General features: G+C 38.6%; 2 protein-coding genes across 4 annotated transcripts in view; both read right to left on the bottom strand.

Moving 5' to 3' along the window:
* The window catches only part of DNA2 (DNA replication helicase/nuclease 2), a 48,225-nt gene extending 43,074 nt beyond the window's left edge, over nucleotides 1–5,151 (bottom strand). Inside the window, exons 1-3 of the mRNA XM_045783595.2 lie at nucleotides 4,994–5,151; nucleotides 3,204–3,386; nucleotides 2,152–2,335 (exon numbers count right to left, since the gene is read on the bottom strand). Of these exons, the coding sequence (XP_045639551.1) occupies nucleotides 2,152–2,335; nucleotides 3,204–3,386; nucleotides 4,994–5,064 (438 nt within the window). The 5' untranslated portion in view covers nucleotides 5,065–5,151. The remainder of the gene's footprint in view (nucleotides 1–2,151; nucleotides 2,336–3,203; nucleotides 3,387–4,993) is intronic.
* A 9,896-nt stretch (nucleotides 5,152–15,047) lies between these two features.
* Nucleotides 15,048–19,972, bottom strand: part of SLC25A16 (solute carrier family 25 member 16) — a 39,370-nt gene continuing 34,445 nt past the window's right edge. For 2 of the 3 annotated variants that reach the window (XM_087863069.1, XM_087863070.1), the window contains 2 exons: nucleotides 17,776–17,844; nucleotides 15,048–16,999 (listed from right to left, as the gene is read on the bottom strand). In XM_087863069.1, coding sequence (XP_087719195.1) covers nucleotides 16,843–16,999; nucleotides 17,776–17,844 — 226 coding nt within the window. In that variant the 3' untranslated portion in view covers nucleotides 15,048–16,842. Of the gene's footprint in view, nucleotides 17,028–17,775; nucleotides 17,845–19,972 lie in introns of all 3 variants that reach the window. The other variant, XM_087863071.1, reaches the window with a different exon arrangement.

The following is a 19,972-nucleotide window of genomic DNA, read 5'->3' as shown; positions in this document are numbered from 1 at the left end:
TTATTACCTATCTTATTAAACCACCACAGCCATAGTGCACTGGTGAGACAAATGCCAAATTAAACAATTATTTTTCTAGTGAGTAAAATCATAGATGACTTTCACTTTTTTTTTAAGACTTTTTTTTTTAATGTATTCATTTGAGAGAGAGAGAGAGAGCGACAGAGAGGACACAAGCAGGAGGAAAGGCAGAGGGGGAGGGAGAAGCAGACTCCCCGCTGAGCAAGGAGCCTGATGCAGGGCTCAATCCCAAGACCCTGAGATCACAACCTGAGCTGAAGGCAGATGCTCAACTGACTGAGCCACCCAGGCACCCGACTTTCACTTTCTTCTATTCAGAATTACCTGATTTTACAAGCATGTTATTTTTTTTTAAATCAGTAATTTCCATTTTGAAAACATTAAAAATGACCTATATGAAAAAGGTCAATGTATTCTCAAATGCTTAACATATTCTTTTCTGATTTCAATTTATAATCTACTCAAATAAAACGCAATAAGCCATAGCTCATAAATTCATGTAAGATATTATTCAAACTTAGAACAGAGATTTTTGACAAGTTCCCTCCACTCAAAAAGAAACAGTATTTAAAAAAAGAAAAAAAAGACACCGGATTTCTCAATTAACTCTATTTTTAGCCTAGACCTTCCCCTTAAAGATATCAAAATAGATAAAGCCACCAAGACATGCTTCAGGAATTTTAAAAATTAATTTACAGAAGGACTCTCTGTACTATTTATCCAAGTTCTTTGTGAGTCTAAAAGTACTTCAGGGGCGCCTGTGTGGCTCAGTTGTTAAGCGTCTGCCTTTGGCCCAGGGTGTGATCCCAGAGTCCTGGGATCGAGTCCCACATCGGGCTCCTCTGCTGGGAGCCTGCTTCTTCCTTTCCCACTCCCCCTGCTTGTGTTCCCTCTCTCGCTGGCTGTCTCTCTCTCTGTCAAATAAATAAATAAAATCTTTAAAAAATAATAAAAATAAAAATAAAAAATAAAAGTACTTCAAAATAAAAAGTGTCTATAAGAATTTAAAAATATTCAGGTCTGCTTTATAAAATGTGGTTAAAGGAGAAGTTGATAGTTCCCCCCACCCACAAATGAAAATATAAAGATGATTTTTTAAAACTACAATTGACAACTAAGACTACCGGAAAATGTCTATTTAGGCATTTTTCCTTCTCTTTTTTTTTCTTTTTGCTCAGCTGTATTTTTGGTTTTCTACATACATATTAATTGTATAATTTAAAAAATACCGGTGAGTATAAGGCAGAACTAAGATAGATTAAAAGAAACTTAGGAGACATACCAACCAAACATAATACAAAGACCTTGTTTGGGAGAACCTGGCTGGCTCAGTCAGAGGAGCATGCAAATCTTGATTTTGGGTTTGTGGGTTCGAGCCCCACACTGGGGTTAGAGGCTACACTAAAAAAATAAAATCTTAAGGGGTGCCTGGGTGGCTCAGTTGGTTAAGCATCTGACCCTTGGTCTCTGCTCAGGTCATGATCTCACAGTCATGTGATCAAGCCCTGCAATGGGCTCTGTGCACTCAGCGCAGAGTCTGCTTCAGATTCTCTCTCCCTCTCCCTCCCACGTGCTCTCTCTCTCAAATAAATAAATAAAATCTTTAAAAAACAAAAAAGAAGAAGAGGAAAAGACAAGACCTTGTTTGGATTCTGACTGACTCTAAGAAAACAACTGAATAAAAAGATATTTTCTTGGGATGCCTGGGTGGCTCAGTTGGTTAAGCGTCCAACTTTTGATTTCAGCTCAGATGATGATCTCAGGGTCGTGAGATGGAGCTGCATCTGGCTCGGCGCTGAGCATAGAGCCTGCTTGAGATTCTCTCTCTCCCTCGCCCCCCCACCTCGCAAGCACTCTCTCTCTCTCTCTAAAAAAAATAAAAATAAAAAGATAAAAGACATTACAGATAAATCGGGCATTATATTAAGGAATTACTGTTCATTTTACTGTGTATGATAAAGATACGATATTTATATTTTTTAAAAGATCCTCGGCTTTCATTTACTTTGCAAAATAACAGAATGTTTGGGAACAGCAAAATGGATACATGAGTTGACTTAAAAAAAAAAGTGTAAAAGTGCTCTGTAACTCTAAAACCCTGTAGAAACATTAGTTGTTAATATTATTCACCCTAAAAGTTTCACTCAGGACAGCTCTTCTCATACACCGAATACTACTGGCTATGCTTGTGCCAGAAATCAGCATGTCTGGGTATAGAATCAAATATCCAAAATCTTCATCTATTATCCAAGTATCAGATAGGCAGTCTCCCTCCAAATGAATGATGTCCCCTGGCTCCACCGGCACCGAGCACCTACAAATAAAGTGAAGGATACATAGTTTAGATTCCTACTTTTAAACATATTAAGGAAGCCTCAAAAAGTAAGTGAATATTTTAGCTGAAGAAATAGTATTTGTAAATTTCTGGGTCTTTCAAAAAAATTTAATACTAGGATGCATTCTTTTGAATCAATTCCTAGTCACTCTATTCCTTTTTACCTTTGAAATATACAAGAGAATACTCAGGGGTCTTCCTTAAATACCAAAAATGAAAACTGCTTAATGTTAGCATCATCTACTGCAAAAGCTCCCAAATCTTTAATAGTGTTACTACGTAGCTGCAATTATGGATTAGGTTGTTTCAATAATAATTCTCTCATTCTTAAGACTTCTAGCTTATCTACAATTTCTGTAAGTCTTGAGGCATGAAGCCAAACCCAATGTTTAAGAATAAAATCGTATTTATCATTTTTATCTAGTCAAAGAGCCTAAAGAGGCAAAATTAGACCTCTACTTTCTCTGCATTTCCCCTTCACCCCTCACATACTATACTTTGCTTGAGTAGAGAAATCTAGGGTTTAAGACTGTTCTTATGCTGTAATTAATTTTGCTCTAAGTGAAAAGCTGCAATCTTAAAACAAAAAGCACTGGGAAATTTTGGAAGTAGTCATTTAATAAGGCCCTTTGTAGTTAATTTTCAAATGACGATAAAAACAAAGTTTCAGAATAAGGAGTTTGAGATATTGGGGTAACAAGCACAATTTTTACACGAAATTAATTCAGGTTCATATCTACTTTCTTTATTAACAATTAAATTATAGCAACATCCACACAAGCCCATGTGATGCGTTTTAAGATGGTACCCTTAAGCAGATCAGTACTCAAAGTCACAAGAAAATTACCAGTCATTCCTAAGGATACACCGTTCTTTACTTTCTAGTGACTGGGAAGCAGTGATGATTAGGTGTTTCTCATGGGTTCCTTCTTCCTTCTGTACAATATTGACTGTTAATACCAGGTATCGGTTATCCATTCCTCGGCTCAGAAGTGTTTTAGAGAAGGAAGCTTCCACCTTCTTCTGAAATCTAAAACATATACAAACAAAACAACTTAGCATGAAATAAGAAGCCATCCAATTTCCTTAACCTACAAACAAACCTTCTCAATTTCCTAGGTTTGTTTTTTCTAGAAAGCTTATCACAATGATCGTTAGCTAAATAGATAAAAATTAAGAGAGTAAGAGCATAGCAGAATTCCTATTCTAAAAACTTCCCAGAAGTAATGCCATTTAAAACATGCCTATGGGGGCGCCTGGGTGGCGCAGTCGTTAAGCGTCTGCCTTCGGCTCAGGGCGTGATCCCTGCGTTCTGGGATCGAGCCCCGTGTCAGGCTCCTCCACTGGGAGCCTGCTTCTTCCTCTCCCACTCCCCCTGCTTGTGTTCCCTCTCTCACTGGCTGTCTCTATCTCTGTCAAATAAATAAATAAATAAATCTTTAAAAAAAAAATGCCTACGATATGGATTTTTCCAAATACTGTATAAGTTCTTACAAGGAGCTCTGCGGGGCATCCTTGATTATGAGGATTAACGATAAATGGAAAAATATTAAATAACAAATTCCTACCGCTGGCGCAAACCTTCCCAAAGTATAAACAAAAGGAAATGTCTTGGACACTATCCTTTTTGTAAATGAAAGGGATATTTGTTAGGGAAAAGCATAGTGTGGGTGGTTTGCTGAAGTCCTACTGTAAGCCACGGTATTATATTAATCTTTAGGCCTACTTAGAAATCATCTACTCCAAACTACTACTTAATGAAGAAAATCTTTCTGTAAAATCTCAGTGAGAATCAACTAGCCCCTACCCCGCAGAGCAAAGCAAGCTTACTACCTGTCATGTTAGCTCCTTCCTTCATAGAGCAACTCAGACATTTCTTATTTATAATGGGCAAGTCAACTTCACAATACTTTTATCCATTAATCCTAGCCGCCTCAAAACTATGCAGAATTCGCTAACCGTTCTAGAAAACATTAAGTCCGTCATTAGTCTTTCCAGTTTGACTGCAGTCTTTGTCAGTGACAGTACAACAGAGGCCAGCGTCATTACCTCTAATTGTAATACCCAATCCTGGGCTCTACTACTATGCAATCCCTCATTCACCTACTCCAGGAAGCCTCAGGCCATGAATTTCCCAAGGTCAGCTGGGATGCCTTAAGGATTTCGCAAATGATAATGCTGATCAAAACGCAAAGATCCGTCAACTAGAATTAGCATCATTACTATTAATTGAAAATAATTCCACACCATGATTGTGGGCCAAGTTGCCCTGACCATTTAGTCCAAGTTGAGGGTAGAGAGTTCTCCTGCAATAAGATTCCCCAACTAAACATTGAGGAAAGCATCAAGCAGTTGCAATTTCCCTTTATGAGGGCCCTTAAGGCTGCTGGCACTCCCCGAATTCGGGCAAGTGATATCAAGGGAAAGAATGAACCGTTAGGTGAGCAGTCTTTGGGCTCTGGCCCCAGTGTGGCCCCAAAGAGAACACTACGAAGCACACCCCAGCTCTGGAAACTCGTTGGGCGTTGGGGTCATTTAATCCCGAGCCGGCGCCGCGGAGGCGTGGGTGCGGCCTCTCCCGCTCCTTTCTTTCAAATCTCCCGCCTGACTCCCAGACCCTCCCTCCGCTCCGCTCACAGCTCCGCCGGCGGCTCAGCCTCTTCCCCGAGACTCTTCTTCAGCTGCTCCAGTTCTTCCAGTCGCGCCATGGCGGGCGCGGAGAATGCAAACTGTCGCCAGATAAAATGAGGGAAACCCAGCAGCTCCGACGAGAAAAAGAAGCGCGAGTTTTTGAGGCGCCGCGCGCATGCGCCTTCCCGCTGTGGTCCCAAGGGACCTGCGCGAAGGCGCCCCTCCCAGCCTGGCGAGTTCCCCGCGGGGCGCCGGACTGGTCGCGGTGGTCTTAATGGAGTCTTTGCACCCTTGCCTTAGGGTTTGGGAAACAGGGAGTCTTCATAATCTGTCCCAGACTAAATGCTCCCACACTTTCCCTAGACACGCCCACCCTTGCTCAGCCCACACTCAGAACAGAACCAATTGCCCAAAACCAGGTGTCCCTTGTTAGCTTGCAGAACTTTCCACCTTCTTGGGAAAAAACTTCCCTTTTTTTTTTTTTTTTTTTTTAGATTTTCTTTGTTTATTTGAGAGAGAGAGCACGGGGAGGCGGGCAGAGGGAGAAGCAGACTCCCCGCTGAGCAGGGAGCCCCAGGCGGGATGGATCCCAGCGCCCTGAGATCATGATCTGAGTGGAAGGCAGGCAGAGGCTTACCAACTGAGCCACCCAAGTGCCCCAGCCAATTTTATTTTTTTAAGATTTATGTATTTACCTTAGAGCGAGAGAGAGTGCGAGCATGGGCAGGGAGAGGGAGCAGAGAGAGAGAGTGAGAGAAGCAGATTCGAGGCTGAGGGCAGAGCCCCAGGTGGAGCTGAATCTCAAGACCCTGAGAGCATAACCTGAGCCAAAACCAACAGTCCTCCCGAGCTTAAGGACTGAGCCACCCCGGAGCCCCGCCTCTTCTTTTTTTGTGGAAAACTCATTGAGAAAATAGAAGCCCTCAGATAGGAACTTCCTCATCATGCCCCGACTAAATCTATAAAAGTACTAACATCTGTACTTATAACCTATTTCCACTTTTTTCAACACTGGACAAAGCAGGCCACTGATCAATGAGCAATCCTACTTGTGCTCATTCTCAAGGGCATTGCTTCTTCAGCGATTCCATCATTTTCTTGTATCATCAATGTGGCCCTCACTATTGGGCTGCTCCCAGGCTTATAATGTGGCTCAGTACCTTCCACCCTTAAAAGATGTTACCTCGGGGTGCCCAGCTTCTCCCTGTGCCTGCTGCTCCCCCTGCTTGTGTGCTCTCTCTCTGACAAAAGGATGGATAAAATCTTTTTTAAAAATCTTTAAAAAAAATAAATAAAAATAAAAATCTTGAAAAAATAATATACTAGGGAATATTTCTGAATGAAATGTGTTAAAAATAATAAAATGATCACCTCATAAAGCTATCATCCAATTTTATTTTATTATTTTTTAAGATTTTATTTTTGGGGGCACCTGGGTGGCTCAATCGGTTAAGTGTCTGCCTTCAGTTCAGGTCCTGGTCCCAGAGTCCTGGGATCAAGTCCTGAATTTTTGCTCCCTGCTCAGCAGGGAGTCTGCTTCTCCTCTCCCTCTGCTGCTGCTCCTGCTTGTGCTCTCGCTGTTGATCTCTCACTCTCTCAAATAAATGAATAAAATCTTTTTTTAAAAGAAAAAAGATTTTATTTTTTAAGTAATCTCTAAACCCAAAGTGAGGCTCAAACTCACAACCCCAAGGTCAAGTCACATGCTTGTCCAACTGAGCCAGACAGGTGCCCCATCATCCAGTTTTATTCTATTTTTTTTAAGATTTTATTTATTTATTTGTCAGAACACAAGCAAGGGGAGTGGCCGGCAGAGGGAGAAGCAGGCTCCCCACTGAGCAGGGAGCCTGATGTGGGGCCCAATCCCAGGACCCTGGGATCATGACCCGAGCGCAAGGCAGATGCTTAACCAACTGAGCCCCCAGGCATCCCCCTCATCCAATTTAAAAATAATCTTCATCAAAAGTTGTCTTTTGGGGTGCCTGGGTGACTCAGTCGGTTGAGTGATCAACTCTTAATTTTGGCTCACATCATGCTCGCAGGGTTCTGGGACTCAGTGCTCAGCTGGGAGTCTGCTTCTCTCCCTCTGCCCATCCCCAAGCTCGCAAAGGTGCTCACAGTCTCTCTCTAAAATAAATAAATCTTAAAAAAGAAAAAAAAAAAGACTTTAAAAAAAAGAAGTTGTCAAAGGACATCTGGGTGGTTCAGTCTGTTGTGTCTGCCTTCGGCTCAGGTCATGATCCCAGGGTCCTGGGATTGAGCCCTGCATCAGGCTCCCTGCTCAGTGGGAAGCCTGCTTCTCCTTCTCCCACTCCCCCTGCTTGTGTTCCCTCTCTCCGTCAAATAAATAAATAAAATCTTAAAATAGATACATACATACATACCATCTGTATCCTGCCAATTCTCAAATTCCTATGTATAGACAGGGCTTTTCCACTGAATTCAAAAACCCAACTACATACATGATAGCTACACTTAGAAATATTTGAGGATGGGCAAGTCTTTCCTTATAACATGGCCAAAATGGAATTTTTAATTTTCTCGATAGACCTATTATTCTTCCCAGTAATAGCACTATCCACCCAGAAGATAAGGCCAGAAACCTAGAAGTTGTCCTGATTCCTTTCTGTTACTACCCACATCGAATCCATAGGCAGACCCATAGATTCAGCCTTTCGAACTATCTTAAATCCCTTCATGCCTTTCCATCTCCAAGATCACAACCCGATCATTATCTCTAATGTAAAAAAACCTCAGCACACTCTTAAATGTGCTTTCATAGTGGTCTCCCTGCAATTCGGTCCCTTTTCCCAATATTTTATCATGAAAACTTTCAAACGTAAAGAATTATGTAAGAGGATTATAAATGAGCACCCATATAGCTACCACCTAGATTTTATAATTAACATGTTGCTATCTTTGATTCTCACATGTGTATCTATCCATCCCTCCATACATCCATGAATTCGAGTTGTTGTGTTTTTTTAATGCATTAACAAATAGCAGGCATCAGTGCATTTCATCCCTAAACACTTGAGCGTGTATATCATTAGCTACAGGTCAGGATTTCTTTATGGTACTTTAAAAATTTAATGTGTTATATGTAAATTTTTTTAATTTACATTTTAAAAATGCACAGATCTTATGTGTACCATTTGATGAATTTTGACAACATGTGTTCAAACCCCTACTAAGATGAAAAATGTGTTATTACTCCAGAAAGTTCTCATTCCCCTTTTCAAGCAATTCCTACATCCATCCCTACTAGAGAGGTAACCACTAGTCTGTTTTCCGTTCTTTGTTTTTCACTGGATATTAGAGTTGTCTATTCTAGAACGCCATATAAATGGGATCATACGGTACACACTATTTTGTTTGGTCATTTCTACATCTTTCGATGTAATATGTCTGTTCAAATCCTTTGCCCGTTTTTTTTTAAATTGCATTGTTCTTGGGGTGCCTAGCTGGCTCACTCAGTAGAGCATGGAGCTCTTGACCTTATGGTTGTGAGTTCAAGTCCCATGTTGGGTGGAGATATTACTCAAAAATAAAATCTTTTTAAAAAGTTAAAATAAAATTCTTTTATTATTAAGTTACACAGATTCTTTATATTCTAGAGGAAAGACTTTTGTCAGATAAGTTTGCAAGTATTTTCTCCAAGTCTGTGGCTTGCTTATTCATCTTTTTTTTTTTTTTTAAAGATTTTATTTTTAAGTAATCTCTACACCCATTGTGGGGCTCAAACTTACAACCCCCAGACCAAGAGTCACGTGGTCTTCTGACTGAGCCAGCGAGGCACCCCATTTATTTGTCTTTTTTTTTTTTAAGACTTTATTTATTTGACAGAGAGAGCGAGAGAGCACAAGTAGGGGAAGCAGCAGGCAGAGGGAGAGGGAGAAGCAGGCTCGCCTCTGCAGGGAGCCCAATGCAGACTCCATCCCAGAACCCTGGGATCATGACCTGAGCCAAAGGCAGCCGCTTAATGACTGAGCCACCCAGGTGTCCCTTATTCGTCTTAACAAGATCTTTAGATATACAGAAGTTTAAGTCTTTCTGAAGTCTAATTTATCCATGTTTCTTCCATGCTTTTTGCTTCCCGTGACCTAAGGAGTAATTTTCTAACCCCTAAGTAATGAAGATATTCTCCTGTTTTCTTCTTGAAGCTTGATCTATTTTTCATTTGGTACATGATCCATCTCAAATTAATTTGTGTGTGTGGTATTCGGTAGAGATTGAATATCCAGTTTTTCCAGCAGCACTTGTTGAAAAGACTTTCCTTCCCCATTGGATTGTTTTGGCTCCCTTAAAAAATCAAAGGACCTTTAAGTATAGGTCTGTTTCTGGGCTCTCGACTCTGTTCTTTTGATGTTTGTTGATCCTTATGCCAGTTCCTCGATGTCATCATTACTACAGCTTTATAGTAAGTCATACAGTCAGGTAGTGATGTCTTTGTTCTTTTTAAAGATTTCTTTGGGTATTCTAGGTGTTTGAATTTCTATATAAATTTTAGAATCAGATTGTAAGTTTCTACAAAGAGCCTGCAGGGGTGGAGGTGGGGGTGCCTGGGTGGCTCAGTTGGTTAAGTGTCTGCCTTCTGCTCAGGTCTTGATCCTGGGGTCCCGGGATAAAGTCCCGCCTCTGGCTCCCTGCTCAGTGGAGAGCCTGCTTCTCCCCCTCCTCCCCACTTGTGCTCTCTCTTGCTATCTGTCTCTGTCTCTCTCTCTCAAATAAATAAATAAAATCTTTAAATAATAATAATAATAAAGAGAGCCTATGGGAATTATGATTGAGATTGCATTTGATCTATAAGTCAACTTGGAAAAATTAATTTCTTAACACCATAGTCTTCTAATTCATAAACATCATTATCTCTCCATTTATACAGATCTTTAAAGTCTCTCAGAAACATTTTGGAATTGTCAGTGTAGAGTTCTTGCACATCTTTTACTATAATTACTAATATTTTATATTTTTGATGCTATTATAAATTAAATTGGTTTTTTCTTGTGTACTTTTTTTACTTAAAGATTTTATTTTATTTTTTAAAGATATTATTATTTTTTTTTAAGATTTTTATTTATTTATTTATTTATTTGACAGAGAGAGAGACAGCCAGCGAGAGAGGGAACACAAGCAGGGGGAGTGGGAGAGGAAGAAGCAGGCTCCCAGCAGTGAAGCCTGATGTGGGGCTCGATCCCAAAACGCCTGGATCACGCCCTGAGCCAAAGGCGGCCGCTTAACGACTGCACCACCCAGGCGCCCCTAAAGATATTATTTTTTTAAGTAATCTCTACACCCAAAATGGGGATCGAATTTACAACCCCAAGATCAAGAGTCACATGCTCTACTGATTGAGCCACCCAGGCGCCTCCAAAGATTTTTTTTTTTAAGATTTATTTATCTATTTGTGAGAGAGAGAACACGAGAAGGAGGGGCAGGGGAGGCAGAGAGAATCCTCAAGCAGACTCCAAGCTGAGCAGGGAGCCCAATGTGGGGCTGGATCTCATGACCATGAGATCACGACCTGAGGCAAAACAAGAGTCAGATGCTTAATTGACTGCGCCACCCAGGCACCCCTGAAGATTTAATTTTTTTAAGTAATCTCTATACCCATTGTGGGGCTCAAACTCACAACCCACACAAGACTTGCATGCTCCACCAATTGACTGAGCCATCAGGCAGTCCTGAATTGTTTTTTTAAAGTAAGCTCTATGTCCAATGTGGGACTTGAACTCACCACCCTGAGATCAAGTGTCGCATGTTCTACGGACTAAGCCATCCAAGTACCCCTAAATGAAATTGCTTTGAAATTGTTTTCTAGGAGTGCTTGGTTGGCTCAGTCCCTAGAGCACACGACTCTTGATCTCAGGGTGGTGAACTCAAGTACCACCTTGTGTGTAGAGATTACTTAAAATCTAAAAAAATAATAATATATTGTTTTCCAATTGCTTCCTGATAGTGAAAAATTGTACATATTTTTAGGGGCACCTGGCTGGCTCAGTTGGTGGAGCATGTGACTCTTGATCTTGTGGTCGTGAGTTCAAGCCGCATATTAGATATAGAGATTACTTAAAAACAAAATATTTGATGGGGGTGGGAGGGATGCAAATAAAAAAGAAAAGAAAATCTCTTTTAAAAGTGTATATTTTTATATTTACCTTATATCCTGAGATACAAATTCACTTATAATGTCTGGTAGTTGTGCTATAGGTCCATTAAGACTTTCTATGTAAATAATCATGTCATCTGCAAATAGAGGGAGTTTTACTTCTTCCTTTCTGATCTTTATGCTTTTTATTTCATTTTCTTATCTATGTTCACTGGTTAAATAGAAGTTATGACACTGGGCATCCTTACCTTCTACCTGATCTTAGGGTGAAAGCATTCAATATTTCACCGTGAAGTATGATGCTAGCGGTTGGGTTTTTGTGGATAACTGTTATGGTTATCTCATACAATATAAAAACAAAAACAAACCTCCCAAACTTAGTGGCTTAAAACAACAACAATTTTTTTTAGTTTGTGAAATTTCAATTTGGGCAGAGCTCAGTGAGGAAGGCTTGTTTCTGTTCCACAAAGCATCGGCTGGGGACCGAAGAATCCACTTTGAAGATGGCTTACTCAAATGGCTGGTAAGTTGAGGCTGGCGTCAGTTCCTCTATAGAGGCTATAGTATGGTGGCTGGATTCCATGAGCCAGATGGAAGACCATCTCAGCACTATGACATAACCTCAAAAAACACATAGCATCATTTCTACTGTGGTTTTAGGTCCACCCAGCGAGATTTAGGAGGTGAACATAGTCGTTACCTCTTGGTGGGATGAGTGTTAATGACTCATGAGAAGTGCATGTGAGATGGGATGTATTATGGAAAATGTAATCTGACAAAATGCCCCATATCAGATTGAGGAGGGTCTCTTCTGTTCTAATGTGATTAGTTTTTATAATGAATAAATGGTGAATTTTGCCAAGTACTTTCTGCATCTGTTGAAGGATTTTCTTTTTTATTCTGTTATTGGAAATTACACTATTGACTTTAGATTGTTAAACCATTTGACAATCCTAGGATAAACTCAACTTGCTTATGCTATAATAAACTTTGTATGTATCACTGGGTTTGTTTGCTAATATGTTCCTACGTTATGTATTTATTCATTTGTTCATTCATTCATTCATTCATTCATTTAAGTAATCTCTACAACCAACTCATGACCCCGGAATCAAGTGTTGCATGCTTACCAGCTGAGCCAGCCAGGTCGCCTGATTTGCTAGTATGTTGTTAAGACTTTTTCCACCTTTGCTTTTGAAAGATACAGATCCGGGCACGTGGGTGACTCGGTTAAGCGTCGGACTCTTTAACTTCAGCTCAGGACTTGATCTCGAGGTTGGGAGTTCAAGCCTTGCATTGGCTCCACATGGGGCCTCAAGACTACTTAAAAAAAAAAAAAAGATACTGGTTTGTAACTTTCTTTTTGTGTAACAACTTTTTGTGTAACAATTTTGTTTGGATATGAGTTATACTGGGATCATAACATGAGTTGGGGAATGCTGTTTTCGAATTTCTGAAAGTTTGTAGATTGTTTTTTTCTTAGATGTTCATTAGAATTCACATCTGAACCTGGAGGGGTTTTTGTTGTTGTCGTTGTTTTTTAAGATTTTATTTACTTCTTTAAGTAATCTCTACACCCAATGTGGGGCTTAAACCCACAACCCTGAGATCAAGAGTCTCACACTTCACGGACTGAGCCAGCCAGGTTGCCCTGAGGCTGGAGTTTCTTTGTGGAAGAATGTTTGATAAATGCAATTTCTTTAATTGGCTCTGCAGATTTTGTTTCATCTATGGAGCATGGGTTGTAATTTCAAGGGATCTGTCCATTCCATCTAAGTTGTTAAATTCCTTGGCAAGGAGTTATTTAGAAATTCCTTATTATCCTTTCAATATTTGTAGGATCCATAGTGATGTCCTTTTTAATTCTTGATATTAGTAATTTATTTTCCTTCTTTTTTAGTTATCAGTCTAGTTAGGAGCTTATCAATTAGTTGATCTTTTCAAAGAACCAATTTTGGGGTTATTTTCTCTATTGTCTTAAATTTTTTTTTTTTTTTTTTTTTTTTTTTAGAGACAGCCAGCGAGAGAGGGAACACAAGCGGGGGGAGTGGGAGAGGAAGAAGCAGGCTCCTAGTGGAAGAGCCTGATGTGGGGCTCGATCCCATAACACCGGGATCACGCCCTGAGCCGAAGGCAGACGCTTAACCGCTGTGCCACCCAGGCACCCCCCTGTCTTAAATTTTTTTGATTTAACTACAAACTTTGTTGACGAAGTAGAGCAATTCTTGTAAAAACATAATCAGACAGTCTTATTCCCCTGCTGAAAACCTTCAAGCATTTCCCATTGCATTTAGGATAGAAGACAAAATTATTACCATATCCTATAGAGCCCTCCATGACCTGGCCTTTGTCTCCTTCTCCAACCCCATTTGTTGCTACTCCTTCACTCACAATGTTTCACTCACTGTGGACTTTTGATAATTCCTATGTCAAGCCAAGCTTTTTCCTGTCTGAGTCTGTTCTCTTCACCTGGGCCATTCTTCCCCCACAACTCTGCATGGCTATTTCCTTTTTATCCTTTATGCGTCAGTTTAAAGTATAGCATATCAAAGAAACTTTTCCCTGACCATTCTGAAGTAGCTCTCTGGTCCCTATATCTCACGATTATTCCCTATCATGTAATCTATTTACTTAATAAGCACTTTCCATAAATTATCATTTTTGATTAGTTTATGTTTATTGACATGTTCATATTTCTTTGATGTTAGAGTTTCATCTGAATAGGATACTACTGTGTTGAAGTATAGCATCGTGGCCAGCAGAGTAGGCTGTAGATTCAGACTGGCTGAATTTGCATCCTAGATCTACCACCTAGTGTGTGGATTGAGGCAAGTTATTTATCTCCCTGAACCTCCATTATTCCATCTGTAAAAAAGGAATATTAAAGAGTGCCTATCTTACTGTTTTTGTAGAGACAGAGTTAAGGCATCAAAAGTACATAAAATAAACCATGGAATATAGTAAGTCCCCAGGAAATATACATGACTTATTATTTGTCATTGATTTCTAGGGCCTAACACAGTGTCTGTTATTCAAAGAATGGATGTGAGGAATTGTGTAAAGTGTTCAGTTGCTATTCAAGTGTGTCAGATATCATTGGTGCAAGTACTCAAGGCAATGCATTACTCATATAATATAGGTTTTATTATCTGCCACTCATCTTGGCTCTAATTAGCAGCAAGAAATTTCTATGAAACAAGCCAAATGCATTTCTTTTCAAATTGCTCTTGCCATGGACTATTTGTGCCTTATTTCTCCCTACTGAACATAAAGTCTCCAAAAACAGGGACGGAGCCATCCTTCTTCAGTAAACATCACTGAGCACCTATTATGGTACCACACCCCGTGCTCCTTAGAGGGGATGAAGGCATGGCTCTGCCCTTGAGAGAACCAACTGGGGGGACATAGGTAAACAGGGAGTTATCATAAAGTGTAGTACATACTCTATTAGAGAAATATCTGGTGTTGGATGCTATCGGACACCCAAATCAGACTGAAAGTACAGCTAACAGACCTCCTGAGCTAAGCTCTCCATAATGCTGATATAATGCCTGACATACAATGGGTGCTGCATAAACAGATGTTGAATACCCAGAGGGGGAATAGGGTAAGATATTATTATATATACCCATTAACTCTTCTATTTCCATACCCTTGACAGCAAGAGTGGTACCTCACTTATCAGTCCCTAGACCACACCACTGACCCATTCTATAGCTCAAAGGCCTATTCCCACAAAAGGCAGGAAGAGTAACAGTGGAAATCAAAACAGAAATAGTCAATCTTCAGTGGAAGATAACCTGGCAAGAAACATTTTGGGTCATCAATCTGAAATAAATCAGATATATTATTTTAAGTATTCTTCCGTTCTGACTACTTATGTTTAGCATTTGTGCTTCAATAATGTGAATAGTTTAATAATGTGAAGAGTTAAAAAAGAGAAACAATGGCCAAAATATGAATAAAATTTATTTTTAATATCCTATGTATTCTGTAACATAGAATGCAAATTTTTATTTAAAAAAATATTCGCAGTCCTCTTTTATCGATAACATAACTGAGATACTTATTACATACATTTAAGTTATCTTGAGATTTGATAACAATACTTAGCTACAATGTAGCCCAGAAATGAAAATATACAAAATAGTCTTAAGAACACATGTATTTCTACCTGTGGTACACTTACAAATCATACAAAGATACTTATTTTAAAATAAAGACTCTGAAAATGAAACCAGTTCATCTAATTTTTACCAAGGTATGACAAAAAAATCTTTTATGCAAACAAAATTAAAATTAAAGCAGAAATAACACTTTCAACCTAGTTTTCTAATACATCAATTAGATAGCAACTAGACTTATTGTGGTGATTATTTTGCAGTAAATACAAATATTGAATCATTACATTGTGCACCTGAAACTAATATATTGTTATATGTCAATTTTACCTCAATAAAAAAATTATAAAGTTGGAACAATTAAAATAGTTTGCATTGATCAAAAAGAACCACATCAATTCTACAAATCACTATTTCTGAGGACAGAACTATAATTGTTCCCTTCCCATTTCTGTCATGCTTACAATAAAAGACAAAAAGTATTCTAAACACAATAAATGGAATTCTTATATTTTAAACCATTTTAATATAAAGAATAGCAACTAAATCATGTCTTACATTTCTACTTAAGTTTATATTGCACTAAAATTATTTTACATGGAAGAACTAGTTGATGTATCAAGACAAAATACCTTAGAAATATTCTTTGACATTCACATCTATATTAATGGATATTTCACAGTCCACTTAAATAAATTTTCTAGTGTATACCAAATCACCTAACAAAAACAAATCTATAATGCTAATCTGTTTTGAGAGCAAAGATATTCAGTATTTATTATTACTGCCTTTGGGAAATACATTGACTTTTAAAAACAAATTTAAGTCAGTCATAGTACCTAGTACCTAGTAATAACATTTGAGCAATACCTGAAAATTCTTCATTTATTGTTGAGTTTCTACAAGGCTAATTTTTAAATACAACATTTATTTTATTTAAAAACAAAGAGAAAAAGTATCAGTCCTTTTATGCAGTGGAGCAGAATTATGAGGAGAGAGACAATAAGAATAATCTTCAATGCTGGCATCTAAGCTACGTGTTTTTTAAAGTTTTCAAAAAATTTTTTTATTTTTAGTAATCTCTACATCCAAGTGGGGCTCAAACTTATGACCTCAAGATTAACAGTCACATGCTCTACTGGGTGGGCCAGCCAGGCGCCTCCCCCAAGGTATGTTTTATATAACTTAAAAATTCAGTTTCCATCATTCTGTTGCAATATAACCAAGCCTATTTATTATAATAATATAACCAATGTTAGAGTCTTTGAAAATCATGATTATAATTAAAGCTTGGAATTAAAGCATGATAAAGCTAATGGCCATTTAATTCCATTTTAAGTTAGTTCTACTTCCAAATAACACTTTAAAACAGTTTCAAATAACCGAACTGATTAGCCAGCATCAGCTTAGGAATTTTTTTCAATGGTCTAAGGTAGAACTTTTGGCATCAAAAAGCACAGCAAGCACTTTTGATTTGTGATGCATACAAAAATCAAGTACTAAAAAACCAGTGGTTCCTGTGACAAGGCAAATATCCCCCTTCAAGTAATGTTCCTCCCAAAATTAAAGTAACATTTTATTTCTCCCTCTGAGATTTTATTAAGGAAAAGAAATCATGATTTTCTTTAGTTGAGGTGAAAAAACTGCTTCATAAGTTCATATGTTGTAAAAGCCACTGCTTGAGAGGGAACACAGCGAATGTAATTAAGAGATAAACCACGATATAATCCTCTTCGAATTCCATGGTGTCCATAGACATACTTCATAGTCTCCCACATGGTACTGAAAGACAATGGTTAAGTGATGACATCTTTATACCCACTCGTGAAGAGACAATTTCAGGATCCATAATAGCATTTTTTAAAAAGATTTTATTTATTTATCTGAGAGAGAGAGACATAGCATGAGTGGGGGCAGGGCCAGAGGGACAAGCAGGCTCCCCACTGAGCGCAGTGCCCAGATGGACACAGGGCTCAATCCCAGGACCCAGAGATAATGACCCGAGTGAAGTCAGATGCTTAACCCACTGAGCCACCCAGGCGCCCCCATAATAGCATTTTTTTTAAAGATTTTATTTATTTATTTGACAGAGATAGAGACAGCCAGCGAGAGGGGGAACACAAGCAGGGGGAGTGGGAGAGGAAGAAGCAGGCTCATAGCGGAGGAGCCTGATGTGGGGCTCGATCCCATAACACCGGGATCACGCCCTGAGCCGAAGGCAGACGCTTAACCGCTGTGCCACCCAGGTGCCCCCATAATAGCATTTTTAAAAGAAGCCAAAATGCCATCTTGAATAGCTTTTGGAAGGCAAGTGTAAAAACAACCTGAAAATTCACAATAAAGCAGCAATTCATTCCAAACAAGTACAAGCATCATGCACAGAATTGCTGGGTTCATTAGTACAATCTATTTTGTTTGGACTATGTCTGTAACATTTACTGGCAACACTATCTCATAATAATACCTGGACTAATGGTAAGACCACAGTCCTATCTCCCTACTTACTTTAAACATTACATTTCCTAAAGAAAATGAACAATGACAAATAGAGAACTTACAGGCACTTTTCAAATTCTGGAAGAACAGTTCCTAATTGCATTCGCCGACGAGTTACATCAAATGGGTAGCTAAAAGAAGAAAATGGCAGAGGACTTAAAAATGATTTTTAGTGTTCTACTCAACAATTATCAAATACAAAGCCTTATATACTATTTCCTTAGGAAAGAACGTGTTCCTATGACTTTATTGCTTTGTCTAATCTGGGAGTCAGTATATAAGCTCAAGAATAAATCATATAGCAATACAGAGGTCTTGCTTTTGCTTATTTGGTTCCATTGGGTTAGATGATTCTTCTCTCTCATCATTACAATATAGAGTTTTATTCATTCCTCAAGGCCGAATTAAGTGCCACTTTCTGAAGATTCAAACTGGATATTTTTCATTGTTTGTCAGCTTTGGCACCATTGACATTTTAGGTTGAGTAATTCTTGGTTGCAGGGGTCTATCCTGTGCACTGCAGGACGTTTAAGTGCATCCCTGGCCTCCACCCACTACATGCCAGTAGCATACCCACAGCCGTGACAACCAAAACTGTCTCCAGTCGTTAATAAATTTCCACTGGAGGCAAATCACCCCCAGTTGAGAACTACTACTCTAAGAGTATTCAGCAAGTCCCCCTGTATACAGTAGACCAACAAAAATTTTTCCTTAAGGGCAAAACCCAACAATACACATATTGAATTTAGAAGACAGAGAAAATTCTATATTAAAAAATTACCTGAAATAAAATAAACAAAAGTAATCTCTTTTAGGAGTGGGACCCCAGGTGATTTTTTAAAATTACTTTTACTTTGCTAATATTGACTAGTTGTGTTAGGTCCTGTGCTAAACAATTTTTGTAAATTATCTCATTCCATCTTCACAACTGCATGAAGTAGGTACTACTATGCCAACATTAATAAACTGAATCTCAGAGACATTCTCCAGTGTGACAAAGCTGCTTTCTACTTTCCTATCCAAAGATCTCCATGGTACGTAATATACACCTAAGTGATACATGACAAAAATAATGATATACTTTTATATACATTTATATTTACAATGAAATGTTATAATTGAAAAGAAACAATGTTTTTTTTGACCAAACAGCTTAAGAAATAATATTACCAATCACTGAAGCTCTGTATGCATTTCAATAGCATCTTTAGGAATTATTTTTTAAGGACGGTGGTCAGAAGAAGAAACTTCATGAAAATTAAGGGACAAAAACCTCAACCTGAAGGATTCGGTTTCCAAGTAGGAAAAGATGTATGTGAGTACAAGGAATTGGTTAGTAGAAAGAAGAGAATGTAAGAAGACCAGGTACAAGGAGTAGAACAAGGGAAATAATGGAAAGAAAGAAAAAGCACGGTAGGCAGTACATTTTTTACTGTTCTACAATAAAAAATGATAAGACAGAGTGAAAATTGGAAATGTATAATGTGAAAATTGATTTCAAGGTATTACCAGGGCTAGAAGATTAATGGTTACCAGTAACAAATAGGAAAGCTAGGAGTTGAAGATTGTCACCCAGAGGAGGACAAGAAAGTAATATCTGAACTATGGAGTTTGCACTGATGGCAGAAGGCCAAGCAGAAACATCCAAGAGCTTGCTAGAAAAGTAATGGAGAGTCAGTAATGAAGATTTAAATAGAATATGTTATCTGTACAGAAGTGACCTTTGAAACCATAAAGATAGATGAGCTATTCTAGATATTTATGGAAAGAGCAGAGGACTAAAGTCAGGCTGGGCCTTAACAAATCAGCATCAATAGGTACAAAGAGGAGGATATGAATCAGCAAGATACCTGAAAAGGAAAGGCTAGAAAGGTTGATTGCCAAGAGAGGGCACTGTTACAAAAACCCAGAACTAGAACAATTAGAAGAAAGCAAAAGAACTTGAGAGGGAGCCTTTGGATTTGGTAAGAGTCAACAGGTGTAGAATACAGTTTAAGAAAAGAAGTGGGAAAGAAAAGACAGATTTTAAGGATCTAAACTGGAAGTGAGTAGTAAAGAAAAAAGGCAGTAAAAGCAAGAATAGAGAATAGAATCAGGTAGTTAGAGGGTGATCGTGTTTTTGCAAATGAGCAAGGTTCCACAGCCAGGTTTCCAAAAGTAAATCACACAACTTCTCTTCTTTACCTTCAACCTTGTATGATCTGCTTCCACACACAAGTACACTGAATCTGCTTTCGCAAAGGTGATCCTTAATTGTAA

This window comes from Ursus americanus, chromosome 6 (genome assembly GCF_024610735.1).
Source record: "Ursus americanus isolate L20-20 chromosome 6, mUrsAme1.1.p, whole genome shotgun sequence".
Classification (NCBI taxonomy): Eukaryota; Metazoa; Chordata; class Mammalia; order Carnivora; family Ursidae; genus Ursus; species Ursus americanus.
Note: the sequence above shows the minus strand (reverse complement) of the source record. Positions and strands in the feature narration are given on the sequence as shown.